The sequence below is a fragment of the Arvicanthis niloticus genome, chromosome 2 (assembly GCF_011762505.2).
Source record: "Arvicanthis niloticus isolate mArvNil1 chromosome 2, mArvNil1.pat.X, whole genome shotgun sequence".
Taxonomy (NCBI): Eukaryota; Metazoa; Chordata; class Mammalia; order Rodentia; family Muridae; genus Arvicanthis; species Arvicanthis niloticus.
In genome coordinates this window covers 110,476,639-110,499,090 of record NC_047659.1, presented here as the reverse complement: position 1 = coordinate 110,499,090, position 22,452 = coordinate 110,476,639, and the positions used below count along the sequence as shown (strand labels likewise).

The window sequence follows — 22,452 nt, the reverse complement described above, 5'->3', positions numbered from 1 at the left end:
ATCCTGAGGTCTCCAGGGCAGTACAGGCTTTATCTACCCAGCTTCATTCGTTGACCTCTTAGCTTCCTTATAAGGAATCTGACTCTGCAACACGTTGCCCAGCCTCAGTCCCCAGCCTTAGGAAACCCTCCATGATTCCTTCCCTCTTTCATCTTTTATGCCTGCAAAACGAGTGTTACATGAGCAACACTACCAAGTTCTGCTGCTGGTTTGAGATACGGGCTGGTCCTCTTGGAACACGGAGCAGCTTTTGTGTGCTGCCCCCCCCCCCCCAAGCGAAACACTACCATTGGTAGTCATTTTCTAGCAAAGAATCCCTTTAATGACGTTCTCGCTTCACGTGCTCTCATTTATTAATCACAAATTTCATTACATTTTTATTTATTGTGTGTATAGTCACAAATGCAGAGGTCAGTTCTCTCTTTCCACCATGTGGAAATGCTGTGAATGTGGGTCTTGCGCACTGAACTCAGTTCATCAAGCTTAACAATACACACCTGTTGATCCAGCCTATGCTCGCTCCACCCAAGTGAATTTATGCTTCCATAAATTAGACCCATTATTGCCCTCAGAGAACTATTTTATTATCCCAGTGAAAAGTGTGAGCTTTCTAATAATAACAATCTCTTTAATCCTTTCAAATGCTTTGTCTAATCCTTCTTGGTTCACAATTCTTTTGCTCCCAATCTTTTCCTCACCAAGCTTCTTGCTTTTCGTATTTCTCTGCTTTCTCTCTCACTGTCCATCTAAGAGCACCAAGAAGTAGCAGTACCGCAGCCTAGATGCTATCTTGACATAAAATTTTATCAAGCAAACTAACTAGTTTATCATTATTTTTAATTCATTGTCATCTAAGTAAGAAACATGAGCAAAACAAAGCCAAAATATAACATGAATGCTCTCTAATGTATAACAAAATGCACTCAGCATCCTGGTCTTTCACACTCCCTCCCAGATGGCCCAGCAAGCTCAGCTTATTGGATTTCTCTAGCACACATTTCTAAACTCTTCCACACTCCTTCCACAAACCAGTTCTAAAAGACCATAAGCTGCATAGTCAGGTTTATTATGTCAATGGCCTCAGAGATCGAAACGTGTTTTCTGTATCAGTTACTTTATTCATCTCTATGACAAAATATCTGACAAAGCAACTTGAAGAAGACTTTTACTTGGCGTCACAGCTTGAGGTCGCAACACGGCAGGGAAGTCAGACAGCAGGACCATGAGACAACTGGCCACAATGTGTTCACAGTCAGGAGGCAAAGAGATGAACGCTGATTGATGTTCAACTTGCTGTCCTTTTTTTTTTTTTTTTCCATCCAGAACCCTAGCCTGTGGGATGTTACCACCCACAGTCTAAAACAGGATGGGGCTTCACCGTTTAGTTAAACCTTTCTGAAAATGGTATCAACAGAAACATGCAGAGATATGTTTCCATGGTGATTCTAAATCTAGCAAGTTGAAAATCAAGATTACGTCATCACATTGACCTTGGAGACCTCTCTCCCAAATTTTTGCTTTTCAGAATCTCAAGTTACCTTTCACTCACTACGATTGATTGAATGCTTGGCATTCTGGCTTCCAGTTTGTTCCAGTGGAACTCAAATGCCTAACTGGATGTTTCTCTGCCTGGGGCTCATTTTCCTTAGCCTAATCTACTCAAGTTTTTGCCAACTGGAAACATCTCTTAGCAGCAGTATAGGCTGTGTATAAAATTAAGTCTTTTGGTTGTTTTAAATTGGAATCAAAGACTGCTCTCTTCTCTTCTTCTTCTTCTTCTTCTTCTTCTTCTTCTTCTTCTTCTTTTCTCTCTCTCGCTCGCTCTCTCTCTCGCTCTCTCTCTCGCTCTCTCTCTCTCTCTCTGTGTGTGTGTTCTTATATTTGAGCCAAGATTATAAATTATGATTAATGCTTTTTGGTCTTGCCACTACCAAAAAAAAATTGTTATGAAAGTAAGAACAAATCTCTAACACATGTGAGCCTTGTTAGACTTTCTGCCACTACTGGTAATACAGATCATGTGACTTCTAACAGGAAATGCAGTGTAAAGCAATCCTATGTTTTAACCACTAAAATTTCACATCACTTGCTACCTAGTTACAGAACAATTATTATGCTCTAAAGTTTTGGTCAATGATCATCCTAACAGTGAGAGCAAAAGGAGGCACTACGCCAAGCATGCCACGAGGATGATCTCAAAGCAGCCTTATCAAGTAGGTGCTATAACCATCCCAGTGTTGTGGCCAAAAGGAGGCACAGAGAAGTTAGTTTGAAGTTTTCCAACCAGTATTGGAGCATGACTTGAATCCATGCACTTAGAGTCTAAAGCCCCCACCTATTAAAGGTTTGTTTGTATTGTTATTTTTCTAAACAGTCTGGTGTTGCTATGTTGAGGAATTAGTTCTGCTTTTGAAGATTATTTTAGAATATAAATTTATCAGCATCCTTTTGAATAAGCTTCCTAGATGAGATATTTCAATTACAATAATTCTTGTATCTTTTGGAATTCATTTTATAAAACAAATAACTATTAATAATGGAAGAGATCACTATAGGATATCTTTAAATTCTCACTCGAATTGACATATAGTCTGGACACATAGTACATATTTCTTAAATATCTCCTTTTTAGTGGCTTCATAATTTCTCAGATATATTTGAAATTTAAATCTTCAACTGACATAGAAGTGAAAAAATTATTGGTTTGGAGATGTAATGGGTTTCACCAAAGCTGCATCATTACTAAGAATGACAACTACAGTTTACCTGCTAGAATGCAGGGAGCAGAAATTTTCATTTTTGACAATCAACTTCCTTACTTTACATTCTCAAAACAGAGCCTACACACTCTTCACCAGAGCAGCTGACATGGGAAATTTGAAAGCTATGGAAAAAATGGCTGACGCTTTGCTATTTGGAAGTTTCGGCATGCAAAACATATCGGCAGCTATCCAGCTATATGAGTCCTTGGCTAAAGAAGGATCATACAAAGCCCAAAATGTGAGTTTTGAAAGACAATGAAAGTTTTCTCAATAGCTACATCCACAGTGAGCACAGACAAATATATGAAAGGGGAAAAGAAATAATACTCCTGTCCTACTGCGTGGACCCAGACCTATGGCCACTCAGAAAGCACTGAAATAATGTCCAGGTGGGAGGAAAGAAGGAGGTAAGAATAAATTGTTCTAGTTCATAGGAGCAATGCTGCCCTCTAATCTATCCTCCCATCTATCCATGTGTATGTTTTAACATAAGACCTCTGAACCCAAATATTGTTAAACTACATATAGAATATGTCCGTCTTTACAAAGAATTGTGGAACAAAATCTATTCTTAGTAATGTTCTCCTGACTTTCAATTTCAAATCTCTTACAAGCTAAGTGAATTTTTTTTTATTTTAATAGATGTGTTTTACTTTATGTCAAGAATGAAATAAACATCTCATAGAAAAATCAAAAACCCTGGGGCTCAGGATGTAACTCAGTTGGTGGAGTGCTTTTCTGGAAGAAACGGAGCCTCCATTGTGAGCTCTAGCACCTCACACAACAGGGCTTGGTGGGACATACTGTAATCCCAGCACTCGGGAGGCAGAAGCAGGAGGATCAGACTTTGAGGTCATTCTTTGGCTACCTAGCAAGAGAGAGGTGGGAGGTGGGAAGAGGATAAAAAGACAAAGGCCTTAAGGAGCCAGTCCCCCTGGTTCAGATGTTACAAGGGCCACCATGTGTTTTTCATTTGGCTTCTTGCTCTTGGTGAAGCTCTCTTGGGAGACGGTCCTAATCACCATGCAACCACACCCATCATTTTGTTTCAGCTACTTAATACTCAGCTATGGTGTGCTTTAATGTTACTATAGTGTTTTATTAAGAGGATGTTATCTATCTTACCAACAAAATTCATGGCCATTAACAAAAAGTAAAAAAATATATATATAAGAATTCAGAACATATGAAGACAAAAGTAAAGTTCCCTAAAAGGTTTGAGACCTTTTTTTGTCATCAGCCAGTATAGTAGAGGAACTAGGCATGGAGTTAGATTAAGTTTGAATACACTATTATGCTTGCCTAGTGGATAAGCTACTTATTGAACAAAACCCTTTCCCCTTCTTCTGCATTAGAATCTGACCTTTGGTTCACACTCTAATTCTGTTTCCCAGGTAACCTGATAAGAATAAAACTTTAGCTATGTCTCTACCTAGCATGACTTATGATGGAAATGGCCTCTGACTGGCAAACTGCTTTTGAAGAGGGAGAAACTATAATGAACTATTGAACCTGATGGTGGTAAATTTTTTGATGGGAAAGCTATGTCTGTACTTGTAGAGTCATTACATGGGGAATGAAGCATTTACACCAAAGAGGTTTTCACATCCTCCCCATATAGGGAAGTCCCCTTCTGAGGGATCTGGGATGACAGCTCCTACAAGATTGCATACACTGCTAAAGAAGGCTCGATGCTTACCCACTGGGCCACTGTGGTTCATTTGTCTTCCCCCCCCCCCACTTTCCAATAAGACTGGTGGCATTGAGGTCCATGGTGGTCCTGTGGATCTGTATGATTAGTTGAGCCAAAAGAAGTTGAACCAAATACCCATGATGAATATGGCAATGTCTCTAAATCGTACCTATAACATTAAGATAATTATAAAACATTGGATCCTACGTCTTTCTCTCTGTCTCTTCCTCTCCCTCTCCTCTCTCTCCATATATATATATATATATATATATATATATATATATATATATATATCCCAACAGACAGATCTGTGAATGGTAATACATACATAAGAATTATTAAATCTCTAAAATTTGATTAACCAAAACTATAAAGCTCTGGATGTCCCCCTCATTTATACCACCTTTCTTTCCTTATTTTCATAATCTTTTCTTATTCTCAATGCATAAATTAATTCAACCAGACTACCCTCTGATTGAAGAGCTTGCCATTGGCTTTAGTCAGAAGACAATTTTCTAAGGCAAGCCTAGTAGCAGAAGAGACAGCTCTAAGCTGTAACCACTGGCTGTGAACTGCCATGATCATCTCTTTTTAGAGAAGTGGACACTGATGGGAAACTCTAGGAAATGCAGTCACAGGCTGCACGGTGCCACAGTGAGGTAGCAAAGCAGGGAGTTCCCAGACCATGTTGATCATATGTTGCTCTGGGTTCTGCACCCTAGTTGCTTTTGCATCTTGTGTTCATTTTTGATATTCCTAAGGAAGTTATGTCTCAAAACCTCAGTTTTCCCAAACCTAAGAAAGAGGCTGATAAATAACAAGCAAGCTTCACAAAGCTTCTGGAAGAAATAAGTGAATAGTACCTGCAAGAGTCCTTAGCAAATCGGAAGCATGCTGGTGTATGACAATGTTCACTTCAAAAGTTCTGTCTTTTGGGTCAGCCAGTCCTTCTTTTATATATATTAATCTCCTCATATATAAAAATGGGGTTATCTGTCCAGTATGTGTGTGTCTGGTCTCACAGAAGACCAGAAGAGAGAATGTGTGTGAACAAACTTAACCTAAAAGAAGTTAACATTGACCTGATATGCAAATTTCAGTCATTCTGTTAAAATACAGCAAGTTATAATATTGTTTGGTAAAGTCCTCTACTAAAGCCTACTTCTACCTTCTGTGGCATCCTGGACTCCTGTTGTCTTTGTTCTAACTCCTTATGGCCTGGGAAACATTATTTGCACATGGAGGAGCAGGAATTCTTCAGGACTGTATCTGGATTTGATGCAGAACGAGAACTATCAACCTCGTCAGTGTGGTAGTTCCTTCCCTTGGAGTTGCTTTCTTTCTGGCCTTCGTTGTTGCTGCTGCTGTCATTTGTTTCATTTTACAAAGAAATGCAGTTGAAGAGACTTTGTGCCACAAACAATGAGTAGTTTGGTGGCTAGCTGATTGCAGGGACCACATAACTCTTTCATAGGGCTGCTCGGGTGCACCTTTGTTGGCATGCTGTTTGAGCTAGCCTGATCTAGGAACACTGTCTGCGTTGTTAGCAATGGTTCTGGAAGCTAGGAAGACAACAGCACACAGAAATTCACCTAAAGAACTGAAAAATGTGATCAAATAATAATATTATTGTATATGATGTTATATATATATATATATATATATATATATATATATATATAGACAGAGCCATATATAATATGTAAAGTGTATGTGTATGTGTGTGTATGCATGTCCAGAGAGAGACAGTGAATAATGAATACTTATGATGTCTCAGGAAAAAGGAACACAACCAGAAATTCTGAAAGACAAAGTGGGAATGTCAGAGATCTCAGAAAGACTCAAATTTTTAAAAATCCAAATAACAGAAGGCAATCCTTCAAAGGGTAGCAACAGTGATTAAGTGTAAAGACAGCACACTGCAATGCTCTACAAAGACTCAGTGCCTTCCAGATGCTAAGAACTGTATAGAGTCATCTCCATGAAAACAGATCAAGCAGGTGCTTGTCTGTGTAATCTGAAACCTGAGTTTGATTTCCCCACCCACTGGATGAAAGGATTACAATTGATTCCCAGGAGTTGTCTTCTGAAGGCCACATGCATATTATCACACTACACACACACACACACACACACACACACACACACACACACACGGTCACCCATAAATGTAAAAAAAAAAAAAGTTATTGTACTTAAATGTGTACACTTTGTTGGCTATATAATTCAAAACAATTTTACTACAGATTTAAGACAATTCCTTCTGGAATATAAAAATGACTACAGTAGATGTATAAAAGAAAAAAAAACATGAGTGATGTGACATTTTACCGTGTTTTGTGACTTGAAAATAATTATATCTCAATGGCAAGGACTCCACACATTTCCTCATTTGTCTCAAATTTGAAACGTTGAAGTGTTTCCTGGAAGGACTACAGTCATTAGCACCATGCAACGGCTGAAAAGACCATCTCTAGTATCAATCCAGTAATCACTTTGATGCTTCTAGGAGTCTGTCGAGTGTTTTGGATGTTAATGGCCTTATATTAATAGTGTCTGAGTTACTCATTAGAACCCATTCACACTCTGCTTTGGCGTGTGGTTTGAGCCAAAAGTAATGATCACAAAGCTCCCTGGCTTTGTGCAATAAATTAGAGGGAAATTGTTTAATCTTTTTCCTCCATTAACAATTTCTTAGAAAAAGAAAACAGAGGAATATTTAATTTTTTAATTGTTGCTGCCTACCCCCAAGTAATTCACCTTAAAATACGATAAAATATCCATTACTCTAAAACCTTCACAGTAAATCAAGGCACTGTAAACCCTGTGCTAAATGGCATAAGCAAAACTCTGCCTCCAGTCTTCTGAGCAATCCAGTATGCAGAATTTGACCTTCAAAACTGCTAAAGTGTCACAGATGTTACCACTCTTCTTTCAACTCACAATATGTTTCTCTCTCGGATTAAGATTTAATCATTTTACAATTCATCTTGTTTTATCCTTATCTCAAAAAAAAAAAAAAAAAAAAAAAGGAAAGGGGAAAATAAAAGAATTACTAAAAGCTTATGATCGTGACATTGTTAGGTGGCAACACCCAAGCATAAAGGAAAGGACAGTGTAGACAGCCCTCAGCACACTGCTCTGACTGACATCCTTGATGTCTTTCAACTGCTATTGTCAGGTCATGCTGTGAGCAGCATAAACATAATAGAAATGAGATGAGTGTAGAGCCTTTCATTGTTATTCCCCTGCTAAAGAATGGCCCTGGTTTGATCACACACATTGGTATCACCATATTCCAGACCTTGCATTCTCAGTGAGCTTTACAGAGAGAGATGTCCCCTCCCCATCACAGAGTGAACATTTAACGCCAATTTCATGTCACAACTTCACCAGTTTACATGATTTTCCCAAAGGATCAGACCAACATGTTTGCTGGACTCTGCACAAAATGGTGCACCCTCAGAGGCCCCCGGATGATACCTTTACTTTAAAAGTCAGTACGGCTGTTTACTGTCAAAGTTTCAGCATAACTGAGCCAGATTCTAAATTGACCAGGGTAAAGAGTTGCCAGGAGTTCCAAGAAAATTTTAATCTAAAATGGGCTAGTGATGTCCTTAAAAAGAGACAATTGAGCCATTTCAAATACATTTGCCAGATGTAGAGGAGTTACACTTGCAAGGAATGTTTCCTGTGCACCTTCTGTAAAAAGGAAGCTTCCTAAGCCTAAAGAAAGAAGATTTACATGATCAGAGGCTTTTATCAATGAAAAGATTATGTAAAGGACACAAGTTAGACGAATATATTAGAATTGCTGTGCTTTTGAGGGAAAAATTCTAGAGCCAACTTCCTAATCACAGATGCAACACAGGACTGGGGATATGGCTCAGCTAGTGGAGTGTTTGCTCTGTAAAGATGAGGATCTGGGTTCTAGCTCCAGACCCACGTAAAAGGCCAGGGCTAATGACATGAACCTGTAACTCCAACACTAGAGAGGCAAAGACGGTATGCAATCCCTGATGCCGGCCAGCCATCCCATTATAGCTTAGCCTACTAAGTTCCAGGCCAGGAAGTGATTCTGCCTCAAAAAACAAAAGTATAAACAAAAAAGAGGATGGTGCCTGAGGAACTATGTGCCCCCACATACACATATGTGCACATATATGGGCACAATTAAATAAATAAACAAGAAGTAGCCAAGTTCCGTATCCTTAAAATGATACAATTACTCATTTTCTGAGGTGATTAAGTTTTTGGATCTTGTTGCATCTTGGCATGTTTGACATTTGACAGCATTTTTGTAAACTCTGTGAAAAAAAAAAAACTAAGTATGAGCTTGTATACTTAGAAACTTGATGAGAGGTTCTAACAGTAATCACAGAAAAGGAACCGACAAGAGGAGACTAGAGACTACTACCATAGTGGCCCAATCAGAACCAAGAAGGACTCACACAGACAGCTGCTGGAAGGAAGGAATCTGAAAGAGCTGATAAAAATTGAAATTATCACAAAACTGAAACGCACTTCAAGTCTGAGTCGCCTTCCAAACACTATCTATAGCTTACCAAAACAAGCATCACAAAGTGGACCACCATTGTGACCACATTTGCCAGGGAACTGCAGCTCGCTGCCGCTGCCCAGCATCCTGAGAGTATAGTATCCCACGCCATCAGCCCAGGAAATGACAAAATCCAGATTGAAACACAGTTTCTACAGAGCGTATGTTGCTTTCACACCATCACGAATGTGAAAAATCATAGGTCAAACCATCTGGGAGCTACCGATGTGGGCTTTGAATCGCACTTCCGGCTTGGTGCGTCACACTGATGCACTGATTTAACTTGTTTCTGTGGTTTCTATAAAAACTTTTGGATGGCATACTGTGTCTGTGGTGGATGGAGGCTGGGGCTCCCAACACCTCCATCTTGCTCTGTGATCAGACATTCCCTCTTTATTTGGAATATCTTGACTTAAATACCTTGTTATATCAATCCTATTTCATTTTTGAACTATGACTGAAAATCCTCAAATTACAGGTAGGGAAATATGAGGCCCTGGGCTCTCGTCCCATAACACAGCAAAGGAAAAAAATAGAAAGCTTAAAATATTAACATATCAGAGGAAACTATTTACAACAAAGGAAAACATGTATCAACCATGCATTTATAACATTTTTGTTTTTGTTTTGTTGTTGTTTGTTTTTGTTCTTGAGACAGAGTCTTTCTATGTAGCCCAAGATGGCCTGATGCCATGAGCCTCCTGCCTCAGCCTCCTGGGCTTACAGATGTAACACCACCATGCCTGACTTCAATGTTTTATTACTGAGCCTTATTCTAAAGTACAGTAAGAATTATCAAAGATTCACATATATTATATAATCCTCCTGATATTGTAATATTTCCCAAATTCTCATAACTGCAACAAAAAACACTTTGTTATAGTATTATAAATAAGCCAACAGTATAAATTATTATTTAAAACATACATAAAATATCTCTTATCAATATAGAACAAAACATTATTTGTTTTGGTTGGAGAGATGGCTCAGTAGTTAGGAGTACTTGTTGCTCTTACAGAGGACCAGGATTCGATTCCCAGCACCCACATGGTGGTTCACAGCCATCTCTAACTCCAGTTTCAGAGGATCCAATGGCCTCTTTCTGACCTCGGAGGGCACCAGGCACACATGGGGGTGCACATAGATAGATGCAGAGAAAGCAATCACACACATAAAATAAATAGATCCAAAAATAAATATATAGATAACAATTATGAAACAAATTGATTGATTCAGTTTTGTGCTTTCTTTTGCCCTTCAGGCACTAGGCTTTTTATCTTCTTATGGAATAGGAATGGAATACGACCAAGCCAAGGTAAAGTCAACACTATTTTTTTTTTTCCTGGAACAATATTTACTTAAAAGGAACACTGGATACAATCTATTCTTAAAGAGGCTCACTGTACTGTGGTATTAAAAGTACCCACTAAACAGAAATTTAGTAGTCTGCCACAAAATCCTTAAAGCCTCATATACCAAAAAGTATGTAATATCTACTTCATAGGATTTTAAGATGAAAAAAAAAAAAAGTGATGTACCATCCACCATGCCTTTATCCCACTTTCTACTCCCTGGTAACCCCCCAAAATGGAAACATACTTTGGACATACTTTGGAGTGAGTGGGTCTTGGGTCATTACTTGGGTAGGAATGAAAAAAAACAAAAAACAAAAAACAAAAAAAAACAAAAACAAAAACTGCGCTTGGCTTGAGTTCCAAAGTTAAGAAACCAATGTAATTGTATTTCTTGTACCTTAGGCACTGATATATTATACCTTTGGAAGTGCTGGAGGAAGCATGATGTCCCAGATGATTTTGGTTTGTAAATTAAGTATTCTTAGACCAAAATACATGTAACTACAGCATTCTCTGAATTTTAACACCTATGTATGCTTGCTTTCTAGGGGTACAGATACTTGTCAGGAATTAATGTTCTCCAAAATTGTGAAGTTGCCCTAAATCATTACAAGAAAGTGGCAGATTATAGTGAGTAATTCTCATAATTCTTTTGGAGGTAGAGTGGTGTTTGTTTGTCTGATGTTTTTTGTTTGTTTTTGCTTTTGTTTTTTGAGACAAGGTCTCTTTGTATATAGCTTTGTCTAGCCTGTAACTCCCTGTGTAAACCATGCTGGCATCAAACTCACAGAGATCTGCCTGCCTCTGCTTCCCAAGTACTGGGATTGAAGGTGTGTGCCACCATATACAGCTCTCAGAATTCATATTAATATAAACAGACCTGAAGCTTACCTCAGTGATAGAGAGCACTTGCCTAACACGTACAAAAATGTGGGTTTTGTTTAATCCCCCAGTATTAGAAATAAAACAGGCTTTTACCAATCAGTTTTTAGAAGATTAACACCAGGTGGGAATGGGATATGGCTTGGTTGCTAAAGGGCTTGTTGTGCAAGCATGAAGACATGAGTTCAAGCCCTAAATCCACATTAAAAAAAAAAAAAAAAAGATCAAGGAATGGTGGAATATGTTTGTAATCTCAGCACTGGGGGAGCAGAGACAAGCTGATCCCTGGGCTTACTGGGTAGCTAGCCTAATTACAAGGTGAGTTCTATGACAGCCACAGGCCTGGCATCAAAAGACAAGATGAATAGCCCTTTGAAGGAAGAAACCCAAAGTTCACTCCTAGCATCCATACTCACACATCTGCATACACAGAGGTGTACACACACACACACTTGCACTCGTGTTCACATGCACAGACATACACCTGCACTCATAAATCAATACCAGTTGGCATACATTTATGAAAATAGTAAAGGTATATATTACTAACATCTGATTAATACCATAATTTTAATATAATCTATAATTTAGGCAACCTTAATTATTTTTTACAAAGTTCTAAATGATTGCACACATCTTTTATTTTTTAATATTTATTTCTAAGCATTTCTGTTTTATTTATTGTTATAATATTTGTTCCTCTTTTTCCAAGACAGGGTCTCACTATGTAGCTCTGGCTTCCCTGGAACTCACTATGTAGACCAGGCTGGACTCAAACTCACAGAGATCCATCTACCTCTGCTTCCTAAGTGCAGGGATTAAAGGTGTGCACCACTATGCCCTGCTATAATGTTTGTTTCTTAAACTAATAAATATTAAGCAAATTCCCCTAAGTCTAACCTATATAATGTTGGATGGCTTGTTGAAAGTTCCTAGTGTGGGCATGGTGGTATGGGTCTATAATTTCTGCACTTGGGACAGGGAATCAGAGGAAGTCACTTCAGGTTGAAGCCAACCAGATCGAAATGAAGACATCCCATCTCAAAAAAGAAATATATGAAAATTAAAAAAAAATCCTAGCAAAACAAATAGAAGACACACAGGAGGGATCACTCCATGGTTCAAACTGTCATTGTTCTACTGTGAAATTCTTGTCTACGAAAACAGAGCATGGGGCATTCTTAGGGGCTCATCTGAGTTGTATGTTTCATTGCATCTTGCAATGTATTATCTCAGAGAGATAATACACAGTTCAAGATAGAAGTGGGTCTGGTCATTAATTTCTACCTTCAGAATAACATCTACACTTGTATCCCAAACATCTGGGAAGAGAAAGGGCTTGAAAAGTTACTTCTGAGTTTTGGAGGCTACTGATGACAGGATCATATCGTATGTTTAATGGTAGTGGAATTGTTACATATATATTCCTTTTCTACATTTTTTAAACTTTTTTTTACTTGTTTTTTTTTCTAACTGTATGTTTCATTAGGAGTATTCAAGTACTTGCATCTTTGTATTTATCCTTGGTACCTACAAGAAATAACTGTACCTACAAGAAATAACTGCCTTTGTTCCTACATTACAATGTCCATGTCAGAAAAAAAGTCAACACAGCAGGGATCACCAGGTGTCCCTTTAAAACCTCTGCTCTTGCCCCCTGGCCCATATCCTCATGAGAGTCTATGCTGATGATATGTATGTATATGAGTCTCAAAAGCAAGTGCAGACCTCCTCCCACCTTTTTTTTTCAATATCCAAATAAATAAACACAGCAAATTTCCATTTCCCATGGAGCCTCCCCGTCAGCAGTCCAGATGCCTGTACAGTCCAAGTCGACAGTTACTTCTTGCAGCCTGCGCATTCTATCTTCTGGTTTGTTTTCCATTCACAGTTGCTGACAAACTGGAAAACAGTGAAGGTGTCCCCGTGGAAAAAGTGAGGCTATCCGAGAGACCTGAGAATCTGAGTTCCAACAGTGAGATTTTGGATTGGGACATATACCAATACTATAAGTTTTTGGCAGAAAGAGGAGATGTTCAGATACAAGTAATGTACACAGAAAAGGCCGCATTCTTAGAACATGCCAATTGCCAGAGAGCTGGCTCCTTCTGAGTGCCAGGAGGATTGACAGTGCCCTCCCTTGAATGTGAAGGGGAGGAGACACTGTCTCCTCTCTGTCCCACTTTGGTTTTGTCCCCTTGCCACCTGCAGCTTTGAGGTCTTAGTCAAGAGGTAGTTGCCATAAGGATAGCAAGATGATGGTGATGGGGGGAGGGGGGATGGCGTTGCATTTTTTTTCTGGAAATTTCACTTTTTAAAAACCTAGGTTTTCATTATGGGGAAATAGTACCTCCGGTGTTGGTGTTAAAGTGGGTGAACTCCTGAGGATCCGGAGTGGGAAGAGGACAGCACTTATGTGATCTTAGTGAGACAGACCACCGCCCCTTCATCTATGAGTCCGGTTGTTACCATACACTAGCCAGTGGCTTTCTGCCACTAAGGAAGCCATATGCCTAGTAGCAACTGACCATCCAATAATAGATACAGTAAAATAAGACTGGAATCTTTCCCCACCTCTTCCAAAGCAAACCAATAACATCAGACCAAAACAATACACTATAGTAAAATCAACAAATAAATGCTATTTCATTTAAACTAATATTGCTGCTAAAACCATTTTCAAAAATCATTTCTAGGTATCTCTTGGACAATTACATCTAATTGGGAGAAAAGGTCTAGATCAAGATTACAGTGTAAGTCGATTCCAAACTTCAGTCCTACAGAGGAGAACAGTAGTGGTGAGGGAAGCTAAAGGGCCAAGGGAAAACGGAAGAGGGGGAGGTGGGCACTTTGTGGGGAGTCCAACAACTGCTGCTTTGGTCAGAGCTGCATCCTCTCTGCTGAGGGAAAGCAGCATTCACCAGCAGGTGCATTTTCCTAACCTGTCTTCAAGCACAAAGTAACTTTCGAAGGGCAACGAACCCCGTGCCTGTGCAGACCCTGAACATGCCCCACCCTCTATATTTGTCAGGCTGGAGTTGAGCACAGATAGCACCCTCACACCCTGGCCTTGAACTTTCATCTTCCCCAAAGGTCAGTTCCAGAAGCTACCCACAGAAAATTTCTGCTAAGCAGTCTGAGGGCCTGACTTGTCTAGATCACACCAGATTTGGCTAGATCAGAAATGCTTCTTATATTTTAAGTTAAGCATCTCTGTAATATTGTAAAACATTTAATCATTGTGCTTAATCTTACCTTATTGTGGTGACATTAGGAGCCTAATTTGCCCTCCAAATGCATAGCAGAGGAAAGAGAATAAAGAGACTTAATCTACACAGTACCTTCCTCTGTAAAATGCCAACATCACAGGCTAAGTTCTTGCTCAGATTCTGGTTGTGGTTTCAAAGTGCTAATCACCACAGACCTGGGAAAACAGAATTCTTTCTAAATAATTATGTTGCAGTTATTGCCATTTTATAGGAGCCATGTCCTCATTTTCACAAAGGAATGCAAACTCTGTCTCAACATATAAACCCAATGGTCTAAGGGATTGAAATCACCCCTTATAAAATGGTTACATTAAAAGGGAGGGATCTGTTATTACTTTCTGTTTCTCTTAATATTGTTATATTATGGATGTCTTTACTGCTGTATTTTCTCCTTTATATGAGAGATGGTAAATATTAGATAAATGTCAAAGTTAAGTTCATAAAGTAAGTAGCGGTGATTTACATAAGCATATGCATCCCAGGACAGCAGAAATGAAGGTTTCTAGGGCTTTTAAAACCTAACTGTAAGCACTGTTTTAGCTCTTAGATGGGAGTTCTGTATTCATAAGATTACTCTAATGTCCGATTTTAGCTTACAATAAATGTTAGTCATAGGGTACATACTGTAACATTTTCTCACTTTTTATAAACAGAAACTTTGATTGGCTTAAAGATGACACAGCCTTTTTATAGAATCCCCCCCTCAACCTAACACACACACACACACACACACAAGTAGTGTCAGTCAGCCACACACAACATGAACACATGAAGGGAACTGAAGCCACCTCAGATCAGGTGACATACAAGCCCTCTGGGGTGGCCCCGAAGGATCTCCAAGGCTATAGTGCCAACAATCAAGAATCAGGCATCATGAGTACCCATCATGGGCTCTCCAGCAACACTGTTATAGAGATTTTCTTAGGGGTGTTTTAGAGATGAAAATCCTGGTCTGGAAAGAGAAAACAAATTGCTTCAAGTCCCACAGCTAGAAAGTAATTGTAGTTAAGAAGCAGGCTTTGAGGGCTGGTGCAAGGGCGCAGCAGCTAAGAGCACTTGTTGCTCTTACAGAGGACACAGGTCCAGTTCCCATCACCCACATGGTGGCTCACAACCATCTGTAACTGCAGTTCCAAAGGCTCTGACACTCTCTTCTGGCCTCCTCCCGTGCATGGTATACAGACACAGATGCAGTCAAAATACTCATACACATGAAGGAAAAATAAATTTTCAAAACTGAAGAAGTAAAATTTGAATGCAAGTCCTCAGCATTCAAAAAAAAAAAAAAAAAAACCTTATGCTATTTTTAGTAAATATCATTTATTTTTGCACTACTCCTGCAATATGGCCTCTAAAAATCTCCCCCTCTGATTTCAGACCAAAAATACAAAAGGGCATGGTCACTCAGGTTCCTTCTCTGCCTTTCTAACCATTGGCTTCAGACTCAGTTTTCTTATCCAGAGACTCCAAGAACATGAGTTTAATTCCAGAACCTTGCCAGCAGTCAGGTGTTCTCCGGGACAAGTTCAGTCTAATCCCTTCCTACTGCTTAGTCTACTGAACCTGAGTGTGTGTGGAAGTTCATCCAAAACTCTGAAATCGTAAGCCTGACTGGATTATGCTCAGTTAGCCATGGGGGAGAGAGAAGATGAAAAGGATACAAAGACCTAAGAGGCTGCTCCTGCGGCTTCTCCCATATTTGACTTCCTATCCTTCAAGTCTCACCCCTTGGAGAGGATTTTCTTGATAAGTCTAGTGCTCCACCACTCCCAGACCACTTATTTTCCTCATAAGATATATAACTCCCCTCACTCTGTTGGTCTTTATTGTTGTCTGTGCCCACAATGGAAGATGTACATGTTTTTCTTAATCACTAGTTTGTCTTCTACTCAGAGTAGTGCCTGGTATATATGAAGCACTTGATAAGTATATAATGAATGAATGGATACCAATAGCTTACACACTGGATGATGCCTCTCAGCCTGAACTCCACCACTTCAGCCAGTTTGATGTTTCAGTCCATTGAAGAAATTATTACAAGGCTCATTTTAAATGTGATGCTCCAGTTTGCTGGTCAGCAAATTATAAATGAAAATGCCTAGGAATAGCTGTCCTGCCTTTCCCCATCACTGCTTGCTTTTTGATTTAATTAATTTCTCGGAATTTGTTATCACAGGGAACAATTTGGCCTGTCCCTCACCAACTTTGTAATTATTAAAAATTATATATATATGCAATTCTTGATTACATTATCTTGAATTTTTCCACACACGAATTTTAATTTCATTTGCATTCTTAAAAATATAAAAGCTCAGAATGAATTGCAGTAGGAAAACAGGGTGTTTGGATGCATATTACTAAAGTGGATGCAGCATAATTAAATTAAAACTGGCAGAGGAATAATATCAACCCTAAGGGAACTGCATCATCCTCTCTGCTACCCAATATAGAGAAAGGGCTAATGTCCCATTCAAGAAGGATGTACAGAGCCCTGGATAAAAGAAGCTCAAAACTGTTGTCCAAATAATGTGTTTCCTTCACATTTCATTCTAGAGAAAATGTTGCAAACTGGTTAAACTAGGGATTTTCTTAGAGCCAATGAAAAACCACATTTATGTGTAACAGAGAGAGACAGACAGAGAGAAACAGAGACAGACAGACAGACAGACAGACAGAGAGACAGAGACAGAGTTAAAAATAAAATAATGAAATTTTACTTAACACAGTGCCCAGGGTATGCTATCTATCATAATAGCACACCAGTAGCTGTGAAACAAACCATTATTTTATCTTCTTCTGAGAATGAAAATAGCTGTCAATATAACTTTAAGCTATAGTCTGTCATTGGCATTAAGACCCATCCTGATTAAAATGTACATTGTAGAATGGGCAATTGATAAGTGCTCAGTAATTTTCTTGGAGATCTATAGCCCAAGCTGGCCTCAAACGCATTATGCAGCTGAGGATGACTTTGAACTTCTGATCCTTCTACTTCCCCCTCCTGAGTGCTGGGCCTATGGGGATGAATAGCACACTCAGTTTATGTAGTGCTGGGGATTGAATCCAAGACCTTGTGCATGCTAAGCAGGCACACTCTACTGACATCTTTGACTCTACTCAATAAATATTTAAAGGATGAATGGATGATTGGGTGGATGATTATTCTGACTTTTTTGTTTGTTTGTTTTGGGCAGAATCTCATATAGCCAAGGCTGGCCTCAAAATCATTATGTAACTGAGAATGACCTTAAACTTCTGACTACCCTGCCTCTGTCGCCCAAGGGCAGGGATAACAGACATGCACCACCTCACCTGGTTTATGCAGTCCTAAGTGTCAAACCATGGTTTTGTACACGCTAGACAAGCACAAGCGTTCAACAAACTGAACCACACTTCCAAACCACCAAAATTCTTAAGAGCTCTAACTTGGTTTTGCATATATGTATCCACCAAAGTGGCTTGCACAACAGTTTCACGTGGTGTCAAATACATTCTCATGGCCAGGCATGCATAACTTGCTGTGATGGTACATGCCTTTGATTCCAGCACTTGGGAGGCAGAGGCAGGCAGATCTCTGAGTTCAGGGCCAACCTGGCCTACGGCATTCCAGGACAGCTAAGGTTACACAGAGAAACCCTGTCTTGAAAACAAAAACAAAAAATAAAAACAAAAACATTTTATACAATACCAATAACCACATCAGAACCAATAAGTTTTAAGAGGAAGAATCAAGAACTGAAATTCCAAGTACACAAAGACAGGGATATAAAGAAAACCACTATACTGGAGTAGAGGAAGCCACAGTGGGGTAACGTAAGCCACTATGTTGAAGGAGAGTAAGCCAAGACACTGGAGTAAAGCAAGCCACAACAGTGGAACAAAGTGAGCCACAACACTCGAGTGTAGTAAGGCATGACACTGGAGGAGAGTAAGCCATATCACTAAGTGGTGTGTGAGAAGCTGCCAAGCCTCTGGAACCTTATGGAATCACATTGGTCAAGGGTTGGGGAACTCCATAACCTTCATTTGCTTCTGAGTAGATTATTTCCTTCTAAAAGTTCAAATTATCTTTCTCCCATAAATGAAATTTCCCCCCCCCCCCCCAGAACTGTCTACTATAGATTAATTGAGAGCCAAACTTCTAAAGTGGACATTGAAATGATTTTAGGACCATAATATTTAGGTCAAGATGTTCCATAAAGATTAAAGTTCAGGTCCCTTGTTTTAAAGATTCATAAATATTCATTCACTCCTCTTAAAAATATTTTCTGGGTGCTTAATATATGGAAGACACTATGCTCAGAAGAACATTGAAGGAGACAACAAATAAGCTGGTAGGTAAATAACATGATAGGAACAGGTCATCTATTATAATGTAAATAATATTATAGATACCTGGAGAACACAAAGGAGGAGAATAAATGAGGAAACCAAACCTAGAGATAATCTAACTTGAGTAAACAAACCCTTATTTGAGTGCATGCTTAGCTCTGGCCACAGACAGAGTCTATGACAATACCAACCTGAATGTATCCAGTTTCACCAGGTCTCAGTATCTGGATAAAAAAGCATCAATACAAAATGCCCTTTTTTAAGTACCTGTGGCTTTTTGTTTATTTGTTTGTTTTTGTTTTTTTTTTTAATTTGGCAAACCACACATAGTTTTAAATGTCTCCCATCTTACTAACACTTATATTGGTCCAGAAATTTTGGTTTCAAGATTTCTCAATGCTTGTAAATCTCTAATAATGTTTATTTTCCGAGACATTTAAATCCTTAGTTTAGTGGTCTAAGCTAAAGCCTCCTGTTACTTTTCCAGGCCCTGGATCTGGCCACGTTGAAACACTAACTTCTTAGACAGCTTGGCCGTATCCAAGGGAATGAAGAAGACTCACTTGCTCTTGACACTCCCCTGGTTTCTGATGGCCTCAATATAGTGAGACTTCTGTCACTTTGGAGGCAGAGTCCCAAGGACATAGAAACTGTATTTAGTCTGTTTATGGAAATCTAATACTGGTTGCATGACTTTAGATGTCATTAAATAAGATCAGATATTAATAGTCCTTCCTTATAACAACAGTGTGAGAATTTAGAAAGAACAGCCACACAAACATCCGTTAGGAAACAGTACAATCTATATTCTTCTCTCATTCTCTGTCTATTTTGGGTCATTCTTTTTATATCCTCACCTACTCAGTACTATTGACATATATTCATTTTTTTTCTCAGCACCATTGTCAGGGGGCAAATGTAGGAATCACATTTTGTTTTAAAATATTGTTATTTATTCTTTGAACTTTCAATTATTTTTCTTCCTTGATAGTGATTATGCATTCACACAGGTATTTGGTGTGACATGACCATACCTACCTCTCACTTCCCACTCACTCCACTTACCCACTCTCCTCATATATGCATATATTAATACAGATATAAATTCTTCTATGAACAAATAAAACTAAGTCCAGCTTGTGGTACCTACATGCACATGGGTGTGGAGCTAGCCACTGGAGTATCAGCAACCTACTAGTGGCCAAACCCTCATAGAAACTCGACTCTGTATTCCCATGCACCTTCAACTGCTAATATCTCCTCAATGACAAATAACATTATATCACTCAGTGAGGGATAGGGCCTTATAAGGGCCTCCCCCATCCATGCTATAATAAAGACTGGCTTGATTGTATCCAGTTCTTGTACAGGTAACCACAGCTGTTGTGAATTCATACATGAAACATCCTTGTCACATCTGGAAGACAATATTCCTCCCCCTCTTCAGGCTCAGACATTCTATCTCCTCTTCCATAATCTTCCTTGACACAGTGTGGGTAGGGGAAATAGGATATACATCCATCCATATATACATACACACATATACACATACACACACATTCACACATAAACACACATATATACACACACCTACACACACATATACACACATACACACATATACATACAAACATATACACACATACACACACACACACATATACACACACACATACACACACGTTCAGTTTAGGACTGAGCATTCATCAGTAACTTATTCTTAAGTCTCTGACCAATCATGAGTCTCTGTATTAAAAGAAGCGTCTCTGATCAAGGTTGGCAGCTGCACTAGTCTATGAGTATATGAACATAAGTATTTAGAAGACAGTTTGATAGCATGGGCATTTAGCAAAATGAAAGTAACAAGTTCTCTCCTAGAGCCTATGACCTCCCTAGCTGTTGGCTTTGGGTCAAGTTAATAGTATTAGCCATGGATTTTCTCCTGTAGATCTGGCCTTAAATTCAATCAGAAAGGTATTGGTTAGCTCAACAGTCACGCCACTATCTCACCAATGGGATCATCTTACTTGGCAGAGCAGTATTAGAACATTCAGAGTCAGCAGCAGATAAAGTCATTGAGGCCTTTTTCACCTGGTGGGCTGCATAACACCTTCTAGAAATACGACATCTAAGGGAGCATGATTTTGTTCATTTGTGAATGACTTGTAATGGCTAATATACCAATAGGCATGTAGCAGATGTTAACCAAGTTTTCTAAAGGCAAAAGAGATGGTAATGCACTGAAGTCCAGCAGAGGTGCATCTGCACTTAGCAATATGAGAGTACCTTTCAAATAAGCTGACGACATTGTACAGCCCGTTTTCATATAAAAGAGTCATCCATATTTTTCCCTAAACATTTTCTTCTCTTTGGAAGGGAACAGATCATCACTCATTAATTTAGTCAAGACCTTGTAAAGAACAAACATTATGTGTTCAAATGTGATATTGAAAAACTTGTCTTTAAGTATGTTTTCTGAGGTCTATCACTTTTATTTCTCAGAAATTTTCTAGAAAGTCAATATGGGGTCTAGAGAGTAGAGCCGGAAGAGATAAGATTATTGTAGAATATTTAACCTGACTACTTAGATAAATCAGAAGCTTTTCTGGTCTCCTTCATTTTGATTCAGAAGAAACTATTTTAACCTCTACACAAAACCATGGTCTCAGCAAGCAGCTGGGTGTGTCTGGCATTATAAATATGAAGATTCTGCCAACTGTAGTACAAGCTGTCTCAAAACAAGTTCATAGAAATCTACTTTTCCAAATAACGGACTGTTTAAATCTGTTGGTGAGATCCATCTTTCTTGACAAAGCAACTTACGTATCTAGCTTTTTCAAATGTGAGAAGAAAAATGCCTTTACATTCTAAATTATATATATAATTTATATTCACCCTATGTTTTAGAACACACACACACATTTATATATATGTGCACACACATTCTCCCACTCTTCAGGTTTATGGTTGAAATAACATTGGAAGAGTGCCTTGAACAAAGTGGTTATTTCACAGATATTTTTGAATGCACATTGAATGAATAAAATCTAGTACAAAAAGTCATTTTGTAGAATGTATTTGTGACTGGCAGTAATACTGTTCCTTCTCTCTCCAGAAGGCGTTATACTACTTTCTAAAGGCAGCAAAAGCTGGGAGTGCAAATGCCATGGCATTTATAGGAAAGGTACATGCTTCTACTTCATCAGTACTTGTTATTTCTTTAAAAGTTAAGAAATGTGGGGACTGGGGAAATGTCTCAATTTATAAAGTGCCTACTGTCAAGCATGAGGACCTGAACTCAAATTTTGTGTGCACACGCGGGTGTACACACACACACACACACACACACACACACACACACACACATACACACAGCTTCCCCCGAAAAATCTATCTTTTTATTCAGGTCTGTAACCCCAGATAAAGACAGGTAGATCTTCAGAGCTCATTGGCCAGTTAGTGTAGCTAAATCAGTGAGTCCCAGATTTAGTAAGAGACCCTGCTTATAAACGTAAGGTAGTCAGGCCAGTGAGATCGTTCAACAAGTAAGACGTTTCCTAGGAAATACTGGCGAACTGAATTCAGACCACATAATAGTGGA

General features: G+C 38.9%; 1 protein-coding gene across 3 annotated transcripts in view; it reads left to right on the top strand.

The window, feature by feature from the left end:
- Positions 1-22,452, top strand: part of Sel1l2 (SEL1L2 adaptor subunit of SYVN1 ubiquitin ligase) — a 124,885-nt gene that overhangs the window by 79,742 nt on the left and 22,691 nt on the right. For all 3 annotated transcript variants that reach the window (XM_034495413.1, XM_034495411.1, XM_076929847.1), the window contains 7 exons: positions 2,838-3,000; positions 10,275-10,328; positions 10,771-10,830; positions 10,917-10,998; positions 13,142-13,296; positions 13,947-14,003; positions 21,967-22,035. In XM_034495413.1, the coding sequence (XP_034351304.1) occupies positions 2,838-3,000; positions 10,275-10,328; positions 10,771-10,830; positions 10,917-10,998; positions 13,142-13,296; positions 13,947-14,003; positions 21,967-22,035 (640 nt within the window). The remainder of the gene's footprint in view (positions 1-2,837; positions 3,001-10,274; positions 10,329-10,770; positions 10,831-10,916; positions 10,999-13,141; positions 13,297-13,946; positions 14,004-21,966; positions 22,036-22,452) is intronic.